Source organism: Pongo pygmaeus, chromosome 18, assembly GCF_028885625.2.
Source record: "Pongo pygmaeus isolate AG05252 chromosome 18, NHGRI_mPonPyg2-v2.0_pri, whole genome shotgun sequence".
Lineage (NCBI taxonomy): Eukaryota > Metazoa > Chordata > Mammalia > Primates > Hominidae > Pongo > Pongo pygmaeus.
This window is the reverse complement of record NC_072391.2, coordinates 70,897,361-70,921,828: the sequence shown is the minus strand read 5'-3', so window position 1 is coordinate 70,921,828 and position 24,468 is coordinate 70,897,361. Positions and strand designations below refer to the sequence as shown.

Here is a 24,468-nt window from a genome sequence, read left to right as displayed (position 1 = left end):
ATCATGCGCCAGGCACTGTTCACGCAAGAGGTGACAAAATAGTTCTCGCTCTGGGCTGGTGGACGTTGGAGAGGAGATGGGTGCTTCAGGAAGGAGCTATACAAGTGGCCTGTGAGTTGCCCCTTGCTTTCATCTTTATGGGACTGGGACTGTGGATGAACCCAGGGCCTCTGGATAGAATGTGAACTCCAGTTCATAGGCCCTAACTCTCAAAGCAGTGTACTAAGGCCTGGCAAGGGTGGTTCTACATCAACTTGTTTGGTCTCCCAAACTGGACAAACCAGCCAGGTGAGACCCAATCATCTGTCAGAGTGCTTGTCTCTAAGTATTGACAGAGACAGCCCCTTGCCAAAAGCCCTGCAGATGCTCTACCAAACAGCTGGAGCATTGGTGGTTCAGTGGTAGAATTCTCGCCTGCCACGCGGGAGGCCCGGGTTCGATTCCCGGCCAATGCAATGCAGTGTTGCTTTTTCTGCCTTTTCCTGGCCAGTTTTCCTCAAAGAGAGATCCTGCTAGAAGAGCCAGTCAGTCTCTCCAACTACACCAGACCTGTAGCAGCCAAGGGTGCCCACAAATCTGGAACCACACTTCTCTGCTAAATGCACACATGAGAGCTGCTGGGTTCTCCAGAGAAGCACTCACTATGGCTGTGGAGCCAAGAACTTGATGCCTTCACCTTAAGGGGACTCCTGTTGTGCTGTCCTCAGCCTTGGCCAGTCTTCCGCAGGAAGCTGGCATGAAACCTGAGAACAGTAACACAGTTTAACACAAGACTAAACGCAGAATGTGGTGGGAGGACTCAAACAGTAACACAGTTTAACACAAGACTAAACGCAGAATGCGGTGGGAGGACTCAAACAGTAACACAGTTTAACACAAGACTAAACACAGAAGGCGGTGGGAGGACTCAAACATCAGAGAGGAAAAAGCCCCCCAAAGTTTTAATATACTTTTGCTACCAAGAAAGACTCAAGCTCTAGTTTCTGTCGCAAGGTCTGAAGGCAAATCAACTGGACACGCACACCCTCCTGCTTCCTGCCTTCTCCCTCCTGCTCTGCAGCCTCAGTGTTCCATTCTTACAACTGTGCTGATGTGGCAGCATCAGAGACTGACTTCATATTCTGTTAATCAACTTATATGCAAGGAGGCCCAGGAATGGGGTTAAAGGGAGGTGCGCACACAGCTGCTCACATCTGGGCCATTGGTGGAATTCTCGCCTGCCACGCGGGAGGCCCGGGTTTGATTCCCGGCCAGTGCAGCAGTAGACCTTTTTTTTAATCCTAAGAGACTGAATTTGAGATTTCGCACTGCCTAAAGAATTTATAAGTCCACTCTGAGAACTGAGAATGACTTGTTTCTAGTTGGATTTCAAATGCCTTTCATGAAAACACTTATTTTCCTAAATTCTGCGAAGATCTAGAACCTGGTCTCCTTGTTCTTGAAGAGTCCAGGATGTGGGATGCACCAAGGCCTGCTAAAGCAGCTGTGCCTCCCCATGCCTGCCCAGACAGCCTGCCCAAGAAGCCAGGACATGTTTCCGCTTGGTACAAGTTACAGCGGCACTAGGAGTGGGAGTGGGGACATCCTCGAGGCTTCAGCAAGGGGTCCAAAGGAAAGCCAACCTGCATGGCAGCGCAGGCCACCCTGGAGCCACCTCCTCTCCTGTCTCCTTGTTTCAGGTCACAAACATTCCCCGAGCAACTGGAGAGGGGACTGCTCCTGTGCGACGGCCAGTGGATGAGAGCTATTCCCTGCCCCCAAGGAGCTCTCTGCCAGAGGAGGAAAGAAGAGAGGGCTTAAGGAATACTGTGCACATAGAAAAAACACTTGGTAAGAAGAGCATGAGGTGAGCCGGGACAGGCGGGAAAGAGAACGACCGGGGTCTGCCAGGCAGGGATGTACTAGGGCTCTATAAGGGTCAGCACTGTAGATGGGTTTTGAAGGATGAGTAGGTGTTCGTCTGGAGCTGGTTAGGATGAGGCTGAACAAAGGCTCAGAGGAAGGAGGAGCAAGCATCTGGTTTGGCAGAAACAAAAGCCACAGGTGGAGGGGAAGTAGGTGACAGGGTTGGAAAAGTTGCTCCCAGTCATGCAGCATGGGACCCTGGACACTTGGCAAAGGGACTGGCATTTAGCCCCGGTGGATGTGAGGAGCTGCAGAAGACCACGAGCTTGCGCGTGGTGTGGACTTTAGGAAGGGCAGTCTGCACCAGTGGGTGGCATGGGTTTGAATGGTGCTTAGGAAGCTTTGAAGAGTACGAGGAAAGTGGCTCTCATGTCAGAGTGACAGCCTGCAAAAGTAACAGGGCCTCCTGAGGGAGGCAAGGGGGATTTCTGTGCTGAGCATTCCCTCCCCACGCCCTCATCTTTGCAAAGAGCAAATGTCTTCTTGCTTGGCACCAGCCGGAAGGCCTCCCCCACCAGAGTCCTACTAGGACTCAATTCAGAGCACCCCAGGCCACTACAAACATGACAGCCCATTCAGGGCCTGTGACCCCAGGAACTCCAAGTTTCTACTGTTTCCGGCCCTGCACTTCAGGGTAGAATATTCTTCATGTCCAGGAAAACAGGCGTCAGGCAGACAATGGCTGGAGGGAAAACCATGGAACGTGTCCTCACCAATATGTCAGTCTGGAGAGCACCGGGCCTGGGGTCAACCCCTGGGCCACTGGCAGGAAGAATCTGTTCCATGAATGAAGCCTACCCTCCTCATCTGACACGTGGGGCAAGCAAAACAGGGCCAGGCCGACCTCTGACCTCTGCAGCCTTCCTGCCGGGCTCCCGGCACAGGCTTCTACTCCAGCCAGGTCTGCCTTCTTACTGCGTCCTGCCAGGCCCATGCTGCACCTCCCATCTGCCCACTCTCTAGAAAAGCTTCTGGTCCCTTAAACGTTCTACCCAGCCTCAAAGTTCAGCTCAAATCCAGCCCCCTGCCTTTCCTGATGATCCCACGAAGTGAGTGCAGAAGGACTCAGGACCCCTCATTCTGTGCCCAGCAACGTGCTGTCGAATGTCAGCAGGTAAATTCCTTCTAATTCCTTCTCATGCATGATTCCTGTATCCACAACTTTTTTTTCCTTTGAGACAGAGTCTCGCTCTGTTGCCCAGGCTGGAGTGCAGTGGCGCGATCTCGGCTCACTGCAGCCTCTGCCTCTCGGGTTCAAGCGATCCTCCTGCCTCAACCTCCTGAGTAGCTGGAGTCACAGGTGCCTGCCATCACGCCTGGCTAATTTTTTCTATTTTTAGTAGAGACGGGGTTTCACCATGTTGGCCAGGCTGGTCTTGAGCTCCTGGCCTCCAGTGATCCACCCACCTTGGTCTCCGGAAGTGCTGGGATTATAGGCAGGAGCCACCATGCCTGGACCCTCCACAACTTCTTGATAAAGTCCTTGAGGACTGGCACCATGTGTCTGCATCTCTAGCACTAGGCCTCTCTCTGAGTCCAGAACTTTGAGTGCAGTAGGTGGGGAAACACTTGTCAAGACCGGCAGGGGTGACAGGCAGCTTGAGCTGCAGGGAAAACCTGGGCAAGACCCCACACTGCCATATTGGTGACATGCGAGTGCTTTGCAAACCCAAACCTAACCTGCTGGGTTAATCAATATTGCATTTGGACGGTCCTCACCCTCTACTCTTATAGTCCAGGTTAGCAGGAGCAAAGGGCACCATTACTAGGACCCAAAAATGCACACCAAGAAGGGCTCAGGTCACCAGAGCTGTGGCTGCTGGCCGCGGAAAGGTGCACAGGCTTGGATGACGCCTGAAGGGCAGCTGAAGGCGTGCTCTAACCCCTCGCTAGGTGCTCCAGAACTGCCCTAGTCAGCCAGCCTGTGGTGTGGTCTCTAATTCACAGGGCAAGTGCAGAGACAAAAAAAGCAACTACAAGGGGAAGCAGAGTAAGTGCAGTTGAAAACCTGGGCAGCCCCAGTTCCAGGTTTAGTGTCTCTTCAAAAGACCACACTATCCCTCCTTTCATCTACAGGTTGGGAGCCAGAGGTGGGGGATCTGAGGCTGAACTAGTTTTGAAGTTAGTATCTGGCCCAGAAACTCTCACGATCACAAATCCCTGGAGACCTTCACTAATGTGAAGGGCATGGACATCGCTGTCTTATACACCAGAGCAGGGAATCCACTTCTGCCTGGTTTCCTCCAAAAAGTGCTAAAGAACCCTGGCTGGAGAGGTGTCCTCTAGAGGCTGCTCAGAGCCTGGGTTCTCAGCTGGCCAGTGGCATTGCAGGATGGCAGGAACACCCATTCCCCAGAAGATACAAGCCCCAAGGGGGGCCAACATCAAGCTCTTGACGCCACCCTCAATGTCTCAAAGACTGCCACACCGACTACCTGATAGGAGAAGCAGCCACGGACACTGCAAGACACATCTGGACTTTCATGAGCCAAGGGAGAGCCTGGGGCCATCCAGCACAGCCACAGGACCCCTTAGCTTAACTCTGTACCACAGCACGGTGACAGTCGCAGGAGACTGTCACAGGTCACACAAGGACTACTGAGTTGACCACTTCCTAAGCACTTCACACTCTGCTGAGTATTCCAGGGGTCAGTTATTCCTTAGGACACCTCCTGCTGTAGCTATTATTATTTTACTCCCATCTTCCAGATCTGAAACAGTTGTAGAGAAATCAAGCCTCTTTCCTAGGGTCACGAAAGGTCTGAACCCTTGACATCTACCAAGTCCATATCCTTTCAACTATGTCACAGTCCCTCCCTCCCATCTCCCTAAGCCACTTCAGCTGCAAACCAATTGCACCCAATTACAGATGGCAATTCCCTTGTGCAGAACTAAGGCCTCCAAGTGAAACATAGCTTTCTCTATACACTTTTACACAGTGCTCGGTCATCGTCAAGGCATTCCTTCCATACACAGGGAGTACAGAGGAGGTGCCTACTTGAGATATTTTGAAATGAGGCTCTAGCGCTGGTCTTCTGTGAACACAGTGAGTAACCATCAGCTGAGTACCTACTATTTGCCAGACAATGTGCTGCATGTTTACATACAGGGTCTAATTGAAACCTTAAAACAAGCCACTGAGTTAAGTACCATTATACCCATTTTACAGTTTGTGGAAACCGAGGCTCAGAGAAGTTAAGAAATATACACAAAGTCATGCAAATTGTAGACGATGGATCTAAAAATCAAATCTAGGCTTTTCTAACCCCAAGATCTAAAATCTTATCCACTATATTAGACTAGCCCCTCCCCAAATAGCACAGCTACCACCAGCTGGGTGCCCACTGTGTGCCAGGCACATGATTTCATTTAACTCCAATCCCATGTCATTTGGTGATGGCCCTACGTCCCAACCTCTGTCCTAGGTGGCAGAGGTTTTAGCCACTGAACTCAGGTTCCCATGTGTTCAGAGGGAACGTCCTCAGCTGTAGGTGGGTTAATCATGACAATGACTTCACAGGGCTTTTAGAGAATTAAATTAGATAACCACATTCTGTGCTCTGTACTGCACATGCTCAAAAAACAGTATTAGTGCAAAGGCAGAATCAGAGACAAGCTGTGATCTTATACATAGCACACGAGGTTGTGTTCATTCCATAAATGTTGGCTGGGCACCCACCAACGAACCTAGGTTGGACCTAGGAATGAACTGGTTAGAAATGAGCAGATACGATGTAGGAATGAGCATGTACTGAGCATATAGTGGATCCAACCAGTGGAAAAAACTACAAAGGAGAAGCAAGAGTCGGTGACAGCAGGAGGCTTGTTTTGATCTCGGGTGACAGTAGTTTTGACTACTGAATAAGTGCTTCCCTCAGACTGTAACAAAACAGCACTAATTTAAAAATTGGGACACAATTCACATACCATAAATTCACTCTTTTAGAGTGTAGGTGTCAGCAGCCTTTTGTATATTCACGAAGCTGTGCAACCATCACCACCATCAATTGTAGAACATTTTTTTACCATCCCCAAAAGAAACCCTGCACCCACTGGCAGTCACTCCCCAATCCCCCGAGCCCTAGGCAAGCCTGAGTCTACTTTCTGTTTCTATAGATTTGCCTATTCTGGCCATTTTATATAAATAGAATCACACAATATGTGGCCTTTTATGGTTGGCTTCTTTCACTTAGCATAATGTTTTCAAGGGGCTTTTTAAAATAAGAAAACTGAGGCACAGAGAGGTTAAATCAGAGATCACAAACTCAAATGCCCACACGGGCCAGGCAGGAGATATGGGGGAAGCCCAGGAGGTAAAACAGGCTCTGGTTAATCTGCCAACAGGTGGCAAAGCTCCCAACGATTTGCTTTGCAGGAATGCGGGCCCCCAAAGTCACACCTCCCAAGTCCGTAAGATAATCCAGAAACCTGAATTTCACTGTGAAATTTCTCAATTTAAAATACTTTGTGATCCAGGCCAAACCAAACAGGTCTGCATGTAGGTCACAGCCCCCAGGGGCCAGCCTGTGACCCCGGGATTAAACAATTTAAACAGGGTCCCACTGCTGATAAACAGCCAAGCTGGGTGGAATTCTGACCAGAACTCCAAAAATTACCTTGAGCCACTGGGTAATAAATACAGTTATGCGCCACATAAGGACATTTTGGTCAACAACAGACTGCATATTCCACAGTGGTCCCGTAAGATGATAATGTTATATTTTTACTATACTATTTCTATGTTCAGATATATTGGGGTACACACATACCACTGTGTTACAATTGCCTAAGTATTCAGCAGTCACATGCTGTGCAGGTTTGTAGACTAGGGACAATAGGCTCTACCATATAGCCTAGTAGTGTGTGGCAGACAGCACCATCTAGGTTTGTGTGAGTAACTCTATGTTGTTCACACAATGATGAAACTGCCCAAAACACACTTCTCAGAATGCATCCCCCTGAGCCGGGCGCAGTGGCTCATGCCTGTAATCCCAGCACTTTGGGAGGCTGAGGCGGGTGGATCATGAGGTCAGGAGATCAAGACCATCCTGCCTAACATGGTGAAACCCCATCTCTACTAAAAATTCAAAAAAACCAAAAAACGAAAAAAAAAACAACCAAAAAAATTAGCCGGGCATTGTGGTGGGCACCTGTAGTCCCAGCTACTAGGGAGGCTGAGGCAGGAGAACGGCGTGAACCCGGGAGGTGGAGTTTGCAGTGAGCCGTGAGATCACACCACTGGACTCCAGCCTGGGTGACAGAGCGAGACTCTGTCTTAAAAAAAAAATAAAAAGAAAAAGAATGCATCCCTCTGAAGCGACGCATGACTCTGGCACCTTCCCCACAGAGGTGGTAGGCTCCGAAGAACCAGGTCAACCTTCACCTGTTCAACTTTCACCTGTTCACAGAGCTCCAGGGACTCGCCTCCCCCACAGCCAGCAGGCAGGGAGGCGTGATTCAGGAGCTCTGCTCCCAGCAGCCCTCCCTGGGGCTTTGGGCTCTCAGGGGGCATGGCCTGGGCCACCTAGCAGGACAGTTACATTTGCTGGCTTTTGAACTCAAAGTTCAAAGACAAGATCAGGTGCATTCAGGGAGGTAGGACCACAGACGGAACTCAAAGCTCAGGACCACTAGAGACTTGACCATGAGTGGCGCTGTCTCTCCCAGCTAGCAGTGAGACAGTGGGGGCCCTGCCTCCACGATGCCTGGCAGAGCGAGCACCCACCACACTGATCTGAGTGCCTGCTAGCATTTCTCCCCCACGTTAGACTCTTCTGGGAAGATAGCCGGCATCTTCCCACCTTTTTCATTACGACTGATCAATGACTATATTAAAATTGAAAACCCACAAAACCGACAACAGCCATGATAAAAATCCTAACCTGACTGCCTTATCCTATAGGAAATTGTGTGGTCCTGTGGGAATAAGGTTGTAGTGGCAAAAGTTCTCCAGAACTTTGTACAACTGGCTCCCAACATTTAGACAGTTAGTGTGGTCACTTAACACCACACTGGTGGTCTTAAGATTCTGGATCCGGGGGTCCTTCAGTTGAGGCAAACATCCATCTCTGCATTTTTAGTGTCTGAGAGGCCTGTCGTCATGATACAATCCCCTCTTATTAGTGGTTTTAACGCCTCACTGGAACACCATAGGCAAGTCTGGCTCTGTCACCTGAGCTCTGGAGAACTGAAAGTGGCAGCTAAAACCACCGAGGAGAATTTCAAGTAAGAAATTCCTTTTATTATAAGTATGTCCCCTTTTTGGTAGGGAAAACCAGTCATGCAGTGGGGACGTCTTCTGAGACACATGAACCTGAGTTTTCTTGCTAGGTTCTAGCTGTGAAACCATGGGAAGATTACTTAACCTCAAGAAGCCTGTTTCCTCATCCGTGAAACGGGGTAACACCACCACGCCCATAGGGCAGCGATGCAAAATAAATGAGATGAGTGGTCTACGATGGCCAAACCAAAGGAAGCTTTTCTATATCCTCCCAACCATCCAAAATGGGGCAGACAGCACTTTATATACGTGCACTCCCAGGCTTCACTATGATCACTGTGATAGACTGAACAGTCCCCCAACCTCCAGATTCATATATTGAAGTTCTGATCCACAGTGTGACTGGATTTGGAGAGAGGGCCTATAAGGAAGTAATTAAGGTTAAAAGAGGTCGTAAGGGTGGGGCCCTTGATTCCATAGGATCAGTGTCCTCATAAGAGGAGACACCAGGCTGGGGCAGTGGCTCTTCCCTGTAATCCCAGCACTTTGGGAGACTGCAGTGGGAGGATTGTTTCAGCCTAGGAGTTCAAGACCAGCCTGGGCAACATAGTGAGACCCCCATCTCTATAAAATAAATTTAAAAATTAAAAAAATTCAAGAACAATGCATTTGTTACTATGGGTCTTACTGAGCTAAAATCAAGATGTTGGCAGGCTATGTTATTTTCTGACGCTCTAGGGGAAAATCCATTTTCTTGCCAGCTTCTAGAGGCTGCCAGCATTCCTTGGCTGGTGGTTCCCTTCCATCTTCAAAGCCAGTGATGACTGGGTAAGCTTTCTCACATCACATCACTCTGACACTGACTCTTCTGGTTAGGGTTACATTGGGCCCACCTCGATAATCCAGGATAATCTCTCTATTTTTAAGGTTAGTGATTAGCAACCTTAATTCCCCCTTGCTGTGTAACATAACATATTCACAGGCTCCAGGGATTAGCATGGGGCAAATATGGGAGGCTATCATTCCCCCTACCAAAAAGTGGTAAGAGCCGTACTGACAGATAACAACTATGTGATATACATATGTTAGAAATAATTAGGGCAATTACATAACAATTCTCTCTCTACATATACAGTTTATAACAATTACGATGTGTCCACTACTACACTAAGTGCTTGACATGGTTTGGATCTGTGTCCCCACCAAATCTCTTGTTGAACTGTAGTTCCCAGTGTTGGAGATGGGGCCTGGTGGAGGTGGCTGGATCATGGGGGTGGATTTCTCCCATGATGATGAATGGCCTAGCACCATCTTCTTGGTGCTGTTCTTGTGATAGTGAGTGAGTTCTCAAGAGATCTGGTTGTTTGAAAGTGTGCAGCACCTCCCTGCTGACTCTCTTTTGCTCCTGCTCCCGCCATGTGGGACGCCTTGCTCCCTCTTTGCCCTCCATCATGATTGGAAGCGTCCTGAGGCCCCGCCAGAAGCAGAAGCCGCTATGCTTTCTGTACAGTTTGCAGAACCGTGAGCCAAATAAATCTCTTTTCTTTATAAATTACCCAGTCTCAGGTATTTGTTTATAGCAGAGCAAGAACAGACTAACACAGCACTTTACAACATTAGCTCAAACAACTCTATGCATATTATTATTATTCTCATTTTACAGATGAAGAAACTGAGGCACAGAGGTTAATTAGCTTGTTCAGGGTCACCTAGCCAGTAAATGGGAGCTTGAACCCCAGGTCCAGAGCCTGCTCTTAAACACCATGCCACGCAGCCTCTCAAGAAATAGGGTATCTTAAAGGGGCCACTTACCTAAGAACAGGACTAAGCACTTTCATTTAGGGAGCACATGAACTGACTCATTTACGCCACATAGATAACTGCCAATATTCAGACCCTTCTTTTATTGGGCATCTGCAGTCTGATTAATGAGAGATTAATTAATAGTCTGTGTTTGCTGAGGGTCACTTTGACCAGGCCAAATGAAGAATATATTAAAACATACAATATCCTATGTGTACCTGACACATAGAAAGTGCTTAGACATGCAAAATGCTGGTGAAGCACAGATAAGTAAGTCAATATCTATCTCTAAGCAATTTGTGAAACATATGTTCTGAGGAAGGCATCGAACTAACCAGCCATTCTTCATTCTAAGCATGACTGGAGAAGGCTGGAAACAGATGAGAGGGTCTTTGAGGCCAGTGCTTCTCAAACTTTAACGTGCACACAAATCACCCAGGGATCTTGTTAAAATGCAGATTCTGATTCCATAGGTCTGGAGCAAAGCTGCAGAGCCTCTAACAAGCTCCCAGGTGATCCTGATGCTGCTATCTGTAGGCCACGCTTTTGGGCAGCAAGGTCCTGAGCCCGCAATGTTATTTCCCCACCGAAAATGTATGGTCATACATTTCTTTGGACACCAGCTGTCAAGTGCTGCCAGGCTAAGTGCTAAGGATAAATAAAACAGATAATAAACAGAACTCTCTGCTCTTAAGGAGTTCACAGTCAAGGCACTGGTGAGTTTCTCTAAATTCCACAAATCAAGGGCAATGTCCAATACAAAATGAACTCAATCAAAGACAAAAACCTTACAGAACTGTGTGCAGAGTGAGAACAGATACACAGGTTGCACTGGAAGCAACAATAATGCTGAGATGAATACCTCTCTCTTCAAGGACTCAACAGATGACTCAAGCTACAATAAAACCGATATTCCTGAGAAGCAGAGTGGATGAGGCACAAAACTAGGTGTTAAGGCAACTTCAAAGCCAACAAAACCCCATGGACACGGAACTATGCCTATATATCATCTCTGGGTCCCTCTATTCAGTATGGCAATGTGCAATAAGACTTGCTAGCATTTGTGAGAGTCAGGTATAAACAAAAAGCTATATAAAAGGAGCAGTCAAGAAAGTGGTGTCTGATGAGAGAAGCAGCTAGATGGTTGTGGACATAATGAGTATGAGAGCTGAATGGAGGCAGGGTGGGGGATTTCTTATCAAGGTCCGAACCCTTTAGTTTAGGAGGAAACTAAAATCCAAAGCAACATTTGGATTGCAAGCAGCAGTTCTCAACCGGGGCAATTTTGCTCCTTCAGGGGACATCTGGCAATGTCTGAAGACATTTTTGATTGTTACAACGGATGGAGTGCTACTGGCATCCAGTGGGAAGAGGTCAGAGACGCTGTTAAAAATCCTGCAAGGCACAGGATAGCCCACTACAACCAAAAATCATCTGCCCCAAAATGTGAATGGTGCAGAGGCTGAGAAACCCTGAGTTAAGGAATTTGCCCCAGGTTAACGAATGAATGTCACACCACGGAATAGATTAGAGCAGTCCAATAGAGCACTCTGCAATGATGGAAACAGTCTATAATCTGTGCTGCCCTATATAGTAGCCAATAGCTACATGTGGCTATTGAACACTTGAAATACGGGTAGTGTGACTGAGAAACTAAAGTTTAATCTTTAATAATTTAAATTTATAATAGCTACGCATGGCCAACGGCTACTCTACTGGACAGAACAGAACTACAATTCACCTTTTCTGACTCCCAGACTGGTATTCTTCCAGTTTCACAGCCTGCTTCTTTCCAATTTTCTGAAATCACTCACTCACTTGACTTTAACACTAAAATGTGACTGGGAAAAAAACCCACAAAAGTAAAATAATACTGCAGAAAAAAAAAATCCCCAGTTAAACTTTCGCTGTTTTGTACATTGGGAAATAAAGTAAAATATCAGATCATTGTTACACATACATGTAACAAGACTGCAGAAGCAAGAAAGATCAAATTATTTCTACTTCCACTTGCAGGGAAGGGTGTTATAACACAGATAAAACAAACAAGTCTCTGAGCCTTAAGATCACGAGATTTCCGACCTGATTTCTCTACTTGGTCACTAACAATCTCCTTCACTTCTCAGAAGCTGGGTAAGAAACCAGGCTGGTCAGCATCACCTGCAAATTCTCCGGCTTCTGACTTCTCTCCCACCACAGAGACAACTCTCTGATTTGCTGGTTTGGGTGGCACCGCACCGAAGACTCACCATGTGCCATGCACTGTGCAAAGCACTACCCATACATGATGTCACTTCATTCTCACTGCAGCCCATTGTGGCAGCGGGAGGTTAAAAAGCTGGGACCAAATCACACAGCCAGTCAGGAGTAAAGCGGGGACTCCCAGATATGGCTCCCAATCTGCTCTTAAACACTGCGCTAAGGTAAGGGCCTAAAACCTGGGAAAGTAACCCTGGCTGGGAAGGCGTGAGGAGTCCCCCTGGGGAGCAGAGCAGTTAGGGGCTGCATAGCCAGGGAGGGGTCCTGGCGGCTCTTACTTCTCGATCTCCAGCGCCGCCACCTTCCGCTTTTCGTACAGCTTGTCATTGAGGGCGCGCACGATGTTAGGCGTGAGCGGCGCGAAATCCTTCTCGGGGTTCATGGTGGTAGCTGGGGGAGCCTCGCGACTCCTTAGCCCGCGGCTGCCGGGGCCGCGCCGGGGCCAGGGGAGTCTGCGGCTCCGCTCTGCCCCCGGCGCCGGCGCATGGACCACGCCGCTCTAGACTTGCCTCCCACGCTCCGCCGCCTCGCCCTGGAACCTGGGCCGGGACCCCGCTCCAGCACACCTGACCCTGGCCGCCTAACAGCTCCCGCCCGGTACTAGCGGCACTCACGGGACAGCGGCCATGTTACTCGAGTCACATGACTCTACAGCACTTCCGCCTTCCGTCGCGAGGACCCGCCCCTCGCCAGCCACGCCCCCACCGCGGGCCGCAGGTGGATTATCCACGCCCTCGCAAGGCTCCACCCACACTTCCCACACCCTCGCGCTGCGCGCCAGGTAGCTGGAGTGTGGTTTGAGACGTGCTTTAATGGGTGTGTAGCTCACGCCCAATTGATGACCCGTGGTGGGCTTCTGTAGACGTTCATAAGACCGAATGGGTTCTTGGAGTCTGATTCACTTAACATAATTTATTCAATACTCACCGAATTCACTAGTTCATTCAGTAGTTGGTCACTTACCAATTTCCTAGATGCAGACGTTTCCCTAACTGCAGTAACACTGTCATCACTTTCACCATATTCTAGCCACTTGTATTATCTATTTAATGTTTTCCTCAAATCAACTCACTTTGAAAAATACCTTAAATCTCTTTTAGCTTTGCTTATGCCCTAAAACCATGAGTTTGAATAGGTATATTTTTTCTAAGACACATCAAAATAAATTCTCAATTAAAAATGGCACTACCTGTCTACCACCTAAGATCTCAGGTACCAACAGTGTCTGTCACTCCACCATTTGGGGGTGTGTTTACCATGCTCTGATGCCTAGGAGGGCTGGTTACAGACAGAAAGGCCCCAGATCTGCTGAGTGCGGGTCTCTAGATGGGTCCCCTGGAAAGCAGCCCCTTCAGATGCTTTGGGAATCACATTACATGGTGAAACAGAAATCCTAACTATGTGGCAAAATATTTAAAAGCAATTTATGGCCGGAGTGTGGTAAACATGCAGTTAACAGGGAGGTGCATCAGCCTTTCCTGTCATAAGCTTTCAGAGTGAACAGGGACTTAGGACAAGGGCTAGATTACAGTGGAGCTCAAAGAATAAGTTTCAGAATGCATGGTGATACTTTTCTTTAATGAATGAAAAGTGCATACATAGGCCTTATAACAATCTTGAAAATGGAGTATTTTCCTCAGCAGAAACAGGGACACAATGAGTAAAGGGCAAAGGTAGGCAGAATTCTAGGATGACCTCCAATATTCCCACCCCTTCGTGTTCATGCCCTGTATTATCCCCTCTTTCAGTGTGAACAAGACTTGTAAATATGATGGGCTACACATCACTCACATGATTATATTATGTAATATCACAGAAGAGATTTGTGCAGATGTAATTAAGGTCCCTAATCAGCAGACATTGAATTAATAAAAAGAGAGATTAACTTGGGTGGGCCTGACTGAATCAAGTGAGTACTTAAAAGAGATGAGAAGAAATTTGAAGTGGAAGAGAGACTCTCCTGTAAGGACTTTAGTCATATGGCCACAAGGGAATGAATTTTGCCAACACATTGAGGGTCCTTGGAAGCAGATCTTTCCCTAATTGAGCCTCCTGATGAGGATGCAGCTGGCCAGCACCTTGATTTCAGCCTTGTGGAACCCTAAGCTGAGAATCCAGTTCACACTGGGCTCTCAACCCATGGAAACTGTGAGATAATAAATTTGTGTTGTTTTGCTCTCCTAGTTTTGTGGTAATTTGTTATGCAGCCATAGAAAATGAATACAAAGGCTAATCCAAAACTCTGCAAGTCATGGATATATCATGTCTAGAAAAATTCATAAAAAATGTATTCTCCTATACTGGTGGGGTTTTCATAGTTGTTAAAATCTTTGCTGACACAATCCTATAAATGAAGGTAGGTGCACTAACAAGTAGTAGTAGTACTGCCAAGGACATCTCCAAATGTCTTGCAAAGTTTGATTTTAGGATTTTGATGATGGTTGATGAAAAACACTGAAAAAATGTAAATCAATGGGAATGATTTGGTTCTATTTCTCCAATGTGTGTGCATTTCCACGGGACCCATATCTAATCTATTTCATGTTTCTTTTGCTTTTTTGGTTTGGCTTTTTCTTAGAGGTGAACTGAATTTCCCAAGGGTCATGATACAGTTTTTAATAATTCAAACAATAAGGATTTTTTTTTTTTTTTTTTTTTTTTTTAATTTCAGGAGAAAAGAAGTATTCTTTTCTCCTGAAATTACATTCTGGCTCAGGTTGCTAAGTAACCAGTTTTTTATTCAAGGCTCAGACCAATGCCTACCTTTAGGTGAGAAGTTCCTAGAAAGAAGTGGTTCTTTTCTCTAATATCTTGAAAAATGCCAACTAGGTAAGATTATTTATGCATAATTGAGCTAGCAGTGGTGGTAAAAATAAAGCCCAAAGGCTACCCTTGCCTTCCACCCTTGTTCCTCTTCTCTGACCTGTGACCATTCCTGTTGAAACTCTGCTAGACTAGGGGATAACTGATGTGCCTGACTACATACTAGTCATCATTTCACAGTTACAATTCATTTGCATCTGTGTGATGCTTGGTTGTTATGCTAGAACTTGTAATAGTTCTGTAACAACTATTCATAATAGCTATTACAAGGTATGTAAAAGTTATGACATAACTTGTAGCAAGAGGCTGCTGGTGACATTGTACCTAAATCTTGAACTGTGCAAAGCAGTTTCTCCAACAGCAATGTAATTGTAGCTGGAGTTTCAGGGCAACAGGATTTAAGGTATTAGGTAGAGGTCTTGAAATGTGGCAGGCCCTCACCAATGTTACAGTATTGTCACCTCTGACCTGAGGCTCCTAAAGAAGTGGTTAGACTTAGCATGCCACACTCGCTGAGGGCTCAGTGTGGAACGAGGCCAGGGAGCCCCATTCCCACGGTATTCTGTGCACAGTGCTCCTTGGAGTTCTGCCACACAGCTACCCTGACATTTTCTGAACATCCCCCAGTTAGAAGTCTCCTGGTCTGCTTTGCTGAGAATGGATTCTCCAATGTAACTTCCACAAGCATGTGTTGGAAGGGTTATTTTCATCAAGCCCGCTGTTAAGCTACTTTGTCATTCCAAATTTGCTAATATAAGAATATTCTGTTATTGTTTGAGGCCAAGGAAGCACGAGAAAAACCTAAAGGGAAGAAATGCACCCAATCTCAAACCAGCCTGGAAGAGGGTTCACACTGGGGCAGGATCTGAGCTTGGCTCTTTGTCCCAGGGAGAAGGAACTTCCTCCTCTCTCAGGGGCTAGGAGGATTTGGACCCTAGACTCAGTGGTGTTATAGGACCAACACGTTTGTGTGCCCACTGTGCAGTAACAGACCAATGCACAGAGACAGTGGAGATGCAGCAGAGAAAGTGATAATCAAAGGTCACTGAGTGATGAGATGGGAGGAGACCCTCAAATCCATCTCCCGGAAGAGTTCTGGGCTGGGTTTTTTAAGGGGATCCTGGAGGATGAAGGGCTGAAAAACCGGGTCACTGAGTGGTTGGGTAAGATGGATGAAATCATCAGGATGTGGAAATTGCATTCTTTGGTGAATCAGCTTCTTGTGGGGTCCTTCAGATCAGCTGATGTCAGTTGTTCCACTGGTACACAGGACCAAGAATAAATATCTCAAACGGGAAACTTAACGTTTCCTAATGTTCAAGTTGTTATCTCCAGAGCATTGAGGGGAACAATGATCTTTAGTAGGGTCTACGTGATTCTGAAACAGCAGGCACCAAACAGGTGAGGAAGCAGGTCTGAGCGCAGGCTGATCTAGTGATTAATGCTGAGTGTGCTGCAACCTGGGTTCGTTTTTGTTTCTCCCCCTCCCTTCTCCCTGATCAATTTCATAAAATGCTTATGGACAGCTTCAGTGGCTTGAAGAAGCACTGGAACACGTCTGAAATTAGGGGAGTTGCCTCTAGCCACCCCAAGGCTGTTTATAAGCTATGCTGTGACTGGTGGTATGTTAGCCAAGATTTCACACAGTTTCTTCCACCTTTTCTTCAGCCTTAGGGATCATCTGGTGCACTACATTCACCATTATTGAAAAGGTACACCCTTTTGAAGAGTAGAGTGACACACCAATTGCTTCCTTTCTCCCAACCTGTACCTCTGGTGAATAGGTGGAAGGAGGCACATTTTGGGGAGGGTTAATTTCATCAACTAGGTCCTATGCAGATTTGGTAAGACTCCTCTCAGGACTGTAATGAAGAGAGTTATGGCTGTGGGTTTGGCAAATGTCAAGTTTTGCCAGGTACCTTAAGGTAGCACTCTCAGCTGTGATGTGCATGCAAATCGCCTGGAGGTCCATGAAAATGCAGATTCCGATTCAACAGGTCTGGGGTGGGGCCTGAGGGCCTGCGTTTCTAACAAATTCCCAGGTGATGCTGATGCTGCAGGTCCATAGGCCACTCCGAATAATCAGGAGGCTCGAGGCTTTAGAGTCATGGTTCTCACAGTCTGACTGGTCTCACCAACGAGCATCACCAGGAACTGGTTAGAAATGCAAATTCTCAAGCCCCACCCAAATCTCCTAGATCGGACTTCCTGAGGGTGGGGCTCAGCAATCTGTTTTAGTAAGCCCTCCAGGGGATGCTGATGTATACTAATATTTGAGAAGCACTGACTTTATACAGATGCTGTATATTTGCAAGTCATCACTCTTGCTCATTGATCTTAGCATCCTCTCAGATTATTGGTCAGAGCGATCTTTGCTCACTTAACCATTGCGAAAATCTGTCATCTGGTTGTCTTTAGACCTATCAGTGGTGTCTTTAGAGGTTATAAAAATAAATTGTCCATTAAGTATGGCAGTCCTCCTCATGTATGGCTTCAGTTACCTGTGGTCAACTGTGGAATGAAAATATTAAATGAAAAATTCCAGAAATAAACAATTCATACTTTTTAAATGGCACACTGTTCTGAATAGCTTGAGGAAATCTCATGCCATCCCACTCCATCCTGCTCAGGATGTGAATCATCCCCTCGTCTAGCGTACGCATGCTGTAGACACAACCTACTTGATAGTCACTGAGTAGATGACTTGGGGTTAGCAGGTCAACTGTCATGGGATCGCAATGCTTGTGTTCAAGGAAACCTTATTTAGTTTAATAATGGCCCCAAAGCACATGGGTAGTGATGCTGGCATATTATTATAATTATTCCATTTTATTATTAGTTGTTGTTAATCTCTTACTGTGCCTAATTTATAAATTAAACTTTATCATAGGTATGTATGTAAAGGAAAATACCACAGTATATAGAGTGTTCAGTACTATCTGTGGTTTCAGGCATCTACTGGGCACCTTGGAATGTATCCCCTGAGGATGAGGGAGGACTACTGTAAAGGTCTGTGTTTACGGACATTCTAGAAAAAGCTTCTTTGGTCCTAGAGTATAGTGGGCTAGGGTTGTGGGGAGGTGCAGAAGTAGAAGAGTCTCCCTCCATGAAAGCTACCTCTGACAGGTATAAGGGCTTGCTGAAAGATTGCCGGGCCACACCTACAGACTTTTTGATTCAGTAGATCTGACATGGGGACTGAGAGTTTGGATTTTTAATAAATTCCCAGGTGATAGTACTGCTGCTGGCCCAGGGACCATTTTTGAGACCCACTTCTTTATGGCATTTATTCCCAAGAGGCCATCTTCTTCCAGCCTCCTGCCCCTCTTGTAGGAGGGCTGTGGGGGATGAGTGTGGGGAGCAGGTAGAGGCAGGGGGACCCTCCGTCAGAGGTGTATGTCTGCAGAAGCAAACCCATTCCAGGGCCAGACTTTAACCATCTGCTGTACAAGTTAAATATATATAATAAAGATGCCCACGCCCCTCTCCAGACCAGTTACATCAGATGGGGACTGGGCAGGTTCTGAGTGAGAGTTAGGTGGCCCTGAGGTGCAGATGGGTTGAGGATCCCTGCTCTCCTGCTGAACGCTATCCAAGGCGGGGTGTGTGTGTGTGGTCGGGGGTGCTGGGATCTCTATTAGCCTTTCTCCAGGGCCTAGACTTCAGTGAGAACTTTCTGTGTAGGGCAGATGTGGGATTCGGACACTGATGGTATAAAAGCCAAGAGAAAAAGTGATGGGAGTGTCCCTGGATTGCCCTAATGTTATCTGCTCATCCCTTTGAAAATATTTATTTGGCTTTTATGTGAAAGCAGAATAAAATGCCACATCAAAATAGTCATGTCTAAGGGCTTTTTAAACCATTTTGGATTTTAAAAAGAAACTGCAGTACCCAGCGTCATGCATTGCTAAGTGTTGTAGAGTAGAAGGTCATTAGTGTGATACCTGTGCCTTCTTGATAAAAATGGGAATTATTACAAAGTACGTGAGCTTTAGGGCTACGTCAATAAACTCAATTTAGGGACTTACAAGGATTCAGTTGTCTAAAATATAGAGCTGTTGTGTGTAGTTATAATGTTTAATATGGAATAGATATTTCATATCTATATTTGGAAAACACATAATATGGAAATAACTGCCCTCTAATTGTATGAGAAGAATAAAAACAGTTCCTTTAGAATTCTTATTGTTTTCTCTATTCTTTTTCAGGCTAAGACAATGCATAGCTTTTGGTTGATACAGGTAACCCTGGTTATCACTAAAGGGTGATCCCCTTCAGATAATAAACCCATTTAACTCCAGTTTCACTCCCTTCACCAGGAGGGCAGCTCACAGTCAGCTTGGTGGTGATGGGGGTTTTGCTGCCAGATGGATTTCCTTCAAAGGAGACTGTGATGTTGCTGATCTTCTTGGGCCGCACAGACTCTACAGCGCGAATGGTGAAGGCTGGGTTATCCACGATGATGGAGAAGGTCACCACGTGATAGAAGACATTCTTGAAGGGGATGATTATGCTGTACCCGGCTCGGATCGGGAAGGGACCTTGGGGCTTGGGAGGTAGAGCCATTCCAAAGAGGGGGATGATATACTCTCCACCTGCGAGTGATGATAGGATCAGGATGCCCTTGGTCTCACCCAGGTGGCTGGGCTCGAAGAAGACTTCCACGCTGGCTTCAGTGCCTCCCTGGCCTCCTGGGGCTGCATTAATGAGTTTTTCTGCGTGGAAGTCTGTACAGTCGGTCTGAAACGGGAACAAACAAACTCAGCTCACGTGAGATCCTGAAGAGCACACCAGGAGCTCAAGTCTACCCCAGCCCCTCCACTCCTGGACATCAAGCAACTATGTCTGTGTGAGACTGGGAATGTTATAAAGTTGTGTCCTTATAACTCCCTTGCAGGGTAGGTATTACTAATTATTATTTCTATTTTGCTACAAAGAAACAAAGGCAAAGAGATGTTAATAATGTGTACTGAGACACACAGCCAGATTATGTCCAATAGGGCAGTCATGGAGGCTGATCCCCTATATCCGGTTCTTTCCTTCCGTGCACATGGAAGACCAAACGTTCTGGCTCCTTGTGGATGGGTGGTGCTAGTTCCAGACAACTAGCTGTGAGCAGAAGTGAAAGGTGTCACTTCCATACTAGAGCCTTTCATTGCCAATTTAACTCCCGTCAGGGTCCTTTCACCTGTCTAATACTGTACTGGAAATATTTGAGATGGTGCTTGAATCCCACGGGACTGAGATGAGCAGGGTCCCCTGCTGGCCTCTCTGGAATATTGCTCAAATGAGAAACAAGCCTTCATCTTAAGCCCCTGTGGTTGTTACTGCACATAATCTAGCATCTCTTGGCTGATACAACTGATCAAGAGCCTCTGCCTCTTGGCTACAGCCACAAGATCTCTGATTTTACCCGGGCATGTGACTGCCCAGTACAAAAGCTACCTTTCCTAGCTCCTTTGTTGATAGGTGTGGTCCTGTGAAGTTTTGTTCCATGGAATATTAGTCGAGGTGATATATACAACTGTCCCCTCTTCCCTTGTAGCTGGCTGGAATGTGGATGTCCTGATAAACCATCTTGGCCCATGTGGACCAAAGCAGCTCCCTGCAGAGGTCAGAGCATCGGGACAGAAGGTGTCTGGGTGCCTGGTGTCAGCGAGCTGCCATTCCAGCTCAAACTGCTTATGCCCAGACTGTTATTTGTGAGAGAAGCCAACATCTAACTTGCTGTTATTTGTGGTTTCTGTTTTTTAGAATTTTATTTTATTTTTTTTAAATAGAGATAAGGTCTCGCTCTGTTGCCCAGGCTGGTCTTCAACTCCTGGCTATAGCGATCGTCCCACCTGAGCCTCCCAAAGTGCTAGGATCACAGGCGTGAACCACTGTGCCTAGCTTTGGGTTTCTGTGTTAGTAGTTGAACCTATATTCCAACTGATGTAACAGCTAATGTATATGGAGCACTTACTATAGGCTAGGCTCTAAGAAAATGGCTTTAGATACATATTTAAAATCCTTATAGCAATCCTGCAAGGTTGGGGGTATTATCCCCATTTATGAAAAAGCTTAGAGAGCTTAAGTAAATTATTCATACAAAGAGTAAGTGGTGAAGCCAGGACCCAAACCCACGTCTGTTTGATTCCACAGCCGATACCATGACCACTAAGCTATACTGTCTCCCTCTGTGGATCACTGGGCGTGCTGTGTGAAACAAAACTCCCCTACACTCCATCACAGCTTGTTAAGACAGAAAGTTATAATGGAAGAACCCAGGCCTGGTGCTGTTTGTTGCTAGCTGGGAGTTTCCAGGCTAGATTCAGGCCTCTGAGGCAGGTGTCACCATGACAACGAAGCACCTGAGTCTCTCTGAGTCTCACATTCATGCTCCCTGTGTCTCCTCTCATTGTTTTCGAACCCAGCGTTCATGTGAGGGAAGGGCAGAAGGTGGAGCAGGGGCCACTCACCCTGCAGTAGTATTCTGTCCTCTGCCGTGTGTAATTGATGAACTTCACAGGGATGATTTGGCTGCTGCCAAGGACAGTCTGGAAGTGAACGGGCTTTTCCGGAAGTGCTGGCGTGGCTTTCAGATTGAGCTCATACTGGTAGTAACCCAAGTCAGTGTTGTGCAAAGTTAGTCTTCCGAAGGTTTCTCCAGCTTTCAGGGGCTGGAATTCAAATAAGAACGTGCCCTGGAAGAGAAAACAGAGGATCCTGTCATGCTGAAAAGCTAATTCATCACCTGCCACCTAGAGACCTGCCCAAGGCTCCATAGCAGGTTGGGGGCAGAAATAGTGCACATGATCATGCTGTTCGTGCTCCGGGGGAACCTCTGTCCAAACCAGCCCACCCTCCCTCCCCTGTACCTCTCCTAGCTTTCTCTAGTTCAGGTGATTCTATATCTGGGATCTCTATGAATCTAAGTGCAGGTGCTGGACCCTCTCCTGAGAAGCGCACATAGGGAGATGTGGAGATGGGTGAGTGCTGCCAGTAGGAGGGCTGAAGCTTAGGCAGCTCCTTCTTTGCTCATGGCCAATCTCAGAACAGCATCCTGGGTTCTGCCATCCTCCATTATTACCCATGGCGAAACAAAGCAAGAACCAGAAAGCATTTCTTATATAGCAAAACAAGGGAAACAATTCGAATGTATTATTAGTAGAATATTAGTTAAATAAATTACGGTTTTCTCATTTCAGTGGAATATTGTGTAGCCACTAGAAAGGATGAGGTAGAGTGGGGCCTGATGTGGTGGCTCATGCCTGTAATCCTAGCACTTTGGGAGGCTGAGGCGGGTGGATCACAAGGTCAGGAGTTCGAGACCAGGCTGACCAACATGGTGAAACCCCATTTCTAAAAAAAATATAAAAATTAGCTGGGCGCAGTGGTGCGTGCCTGTAGTCCGAGCTACTCGGGAGGCTGAGGCAGGAGAATTGCTTGAACCCGGTAAGGAGAGGTTGCAGTGAGCCAAGATTGTGTCACTCCACTCCACAGCCTGGGCAACAGAGTGAGACTCCGTCTCAGAAAAAAACCAGAGGTGTAGAGCAATACACATTGAAATGAAAGGTGTTGATGTTGATGATATTTTAAGTGGAAGAAAGGAGGTTCCAGAAATGCATATATAGTAGGAGCTCTTTTTTGTGAAGAGTATGTCTATGGATGTATAGAAAGAGACTGTAAGAATATATACCACACTGTTACCAGTAGTTATGTTAGGGTGGGAAAATGGGATTCTGGAGACTTATTTTCAATTTCATATACTTTTATATAGGCAAAATTTGGTTTTACTATGAGTAAGTATTTAAAAAAATAACTAGTTCTTATTGAAAAATATCAGAGGCTGGGCTCAGTGGCTCACACCTGTGCTTTGGGTGGGTGAGGCAGGAAGATCACTTGAGCCCAGGAGTTTGAGACCAGCCTAGGCAGCATAGCGAGAGTCTGTTTCTCCAAAAATAAATAAATAAATAAATAAATAAATGAATAAATAAATAAAAAATTAGCTGAGTGTAGCAGCACACGCCTGTAGTCCTAGCTACTCAGGAGGCTGAGGCAGGAGGAGTCCTTGATTGTAGGAGTTTAAGGCTGCAGGGAGCTATGATCATACCACTGCATTCCAGCCTGGAAGACACAGTGAGACCCCATCTCTAAAAAAGTTTTTTAAAAAAGAAAAATATCAGAATAAAAAGAGGATATCACTGAAGTTATAGATGTTTAACAAAAAAGAATATAGTATAAGAATTTAGATAATTTTACCACAATTTAAAAGCTAGATAAAATAGACATATGTATAAACAAATATAACCTATAAAAACCGACCCCACTTTGGGAGGCCGAGGCGGGCGGATCACCTGAGATTGGGAGTTTGAGACCAGCCTGACCAACATGGAGAAACCCAGTCTCTACTAAAAATACAAAATTAGCTGGGCGTGGTGGCGCATGCCTGTGATCTTAGCTACTCGGGAGGCTGAGGCAGGAGAATTGCTTGAACTCGGGAGGCGGAGGTTGTGGTGAGCCGAGATCACGCCATTGCACTCCAGCCTGGGCCACAAGAGCAAAACTCCATCTCGGAAAAAAAAAAAAAATCAGACCCAAGAACATATAGAAAATCCACTTAGTTCTATTAATATAACCATTAGAGAAATGTAATCAATAGTAAAAAAAAATCCTTAAAGAAATTCCAGGTTCATAAATCTTTACTCGTAAGTTATACCAGACAATCAAGGATGAAAGAATACTAGTATTCCACAAATTCTTTCAGAGAAAAGACTAAGAGGGAACCCGCTCCAACCAGCGTAAAGTTGATACCAAAATCCAACAATAATAGGAGAAAGAAAAATTGGATGCCAGTCTTTCTCCTGAACATAGTGAATTTTAGAAGATGGTTGGGTACAAAGTCATTATACAAAATAAATGAATTGTAGCCAGGTGTGGTGGCTCACGCCTGTAATCCCAGCACTTTGGGAGGCTGAGGCAGGAGGATCACTTGAGGCCAGGAGTTCAAGACCAGCCTGGCCAACATGATGAAACCCTGTCTCTACTAAAAATACAAAAATAGCCATGCATGGTGGCACACATCTGTAATCCCACCTACTCAGGAGGTTGAGGCATAAGAATCGCTTGAACCCGGGAGCTGGAGGTTGCAGTGAGCCTGATCACACCACTGCATTTCAGCCTGGGTGACAAAGCGAGACTCTGTCACAAACAAACAAACCCGAAATAAGTGAATTGTAAAAGATGATGGGGTACAAAATCAATATACAAAAATCAATTATGTTTCTATATGCTTACAACAAATAATGAAATTTTAAAAAGATACTATTTGTAATAGCATCAAAATATATAAAACCTAGAAATAAGCCTAATAAAAGATGAATAAAGTCTCTACATAGAAAACCAAAAAAATGCTATTGAGAGAAATTAAAAAGGACTTAAATAAGTGGCGATTTGCTCGTGGATTGGAAATCTCA

General features: G+C 46.2%; 2 protein-coding genes and 1 non-coding gene across 4 annotated transcripts in view; 1 reads left to right on the top strand and 2 right to left on the bottom strand.

Moving 5' to 3' along the window:
- VAC14 (VAC14 component of PIKFYVE complex) overlaps positions 1-12,878 on the bottom strand; it is a 113,161-nt gene extending 100,283 nt beyond the window's left edge. For both annotated transcript variants that reach the window (XM_063654521.1, XM_054453755.2), the window contains exon 1: positions 12,466-12,878. In XM_063654521.1, coding sequence (XP_063510591.1) covers positions 12,466-12,569 — 104 coding nt within the window. In that variant the 5' untranslated portion in view covers positions 12,570-12,878. The remainder of the gene's footprint in view (positions 1-12,465) is intronic.
- Positions 385-455, top strand: TRNAG-GCC (transfer RNA glycine (anticodon GCC)). The gene has a single exon. It is a non-coding gene; the product is annotated as a tRNA-Gly (tRNA).
- A 6,192-nt stretch (positions 12,879-19,070) lies between the features above and the next one.
- The window catches only part of HYDIN (HYDIN axonemal central pair apparatus protein), a 488,520-nt gene continuing 483,122 nt past the window's right edge, over positions 19,071-24,468 (bottom strand). Inside the window, exons 89-90 of the mRNA XM_063654515.1 lie at positions 21,472-21,696; positions 19,071-19,750 (exon numbers count right to left, since the gene is read on the bottom strand). Coding sequence (XP_063510585.1) covers positions 19,268-19,750; positions 21,472-21,696 — 708 coding nt within the window. The 3' untranslated portion in view covers positions 19,071-19,267. The remainder of the gene's footprint in view (positions 19,751-21,471; positions 21,697-24,468) is intronic.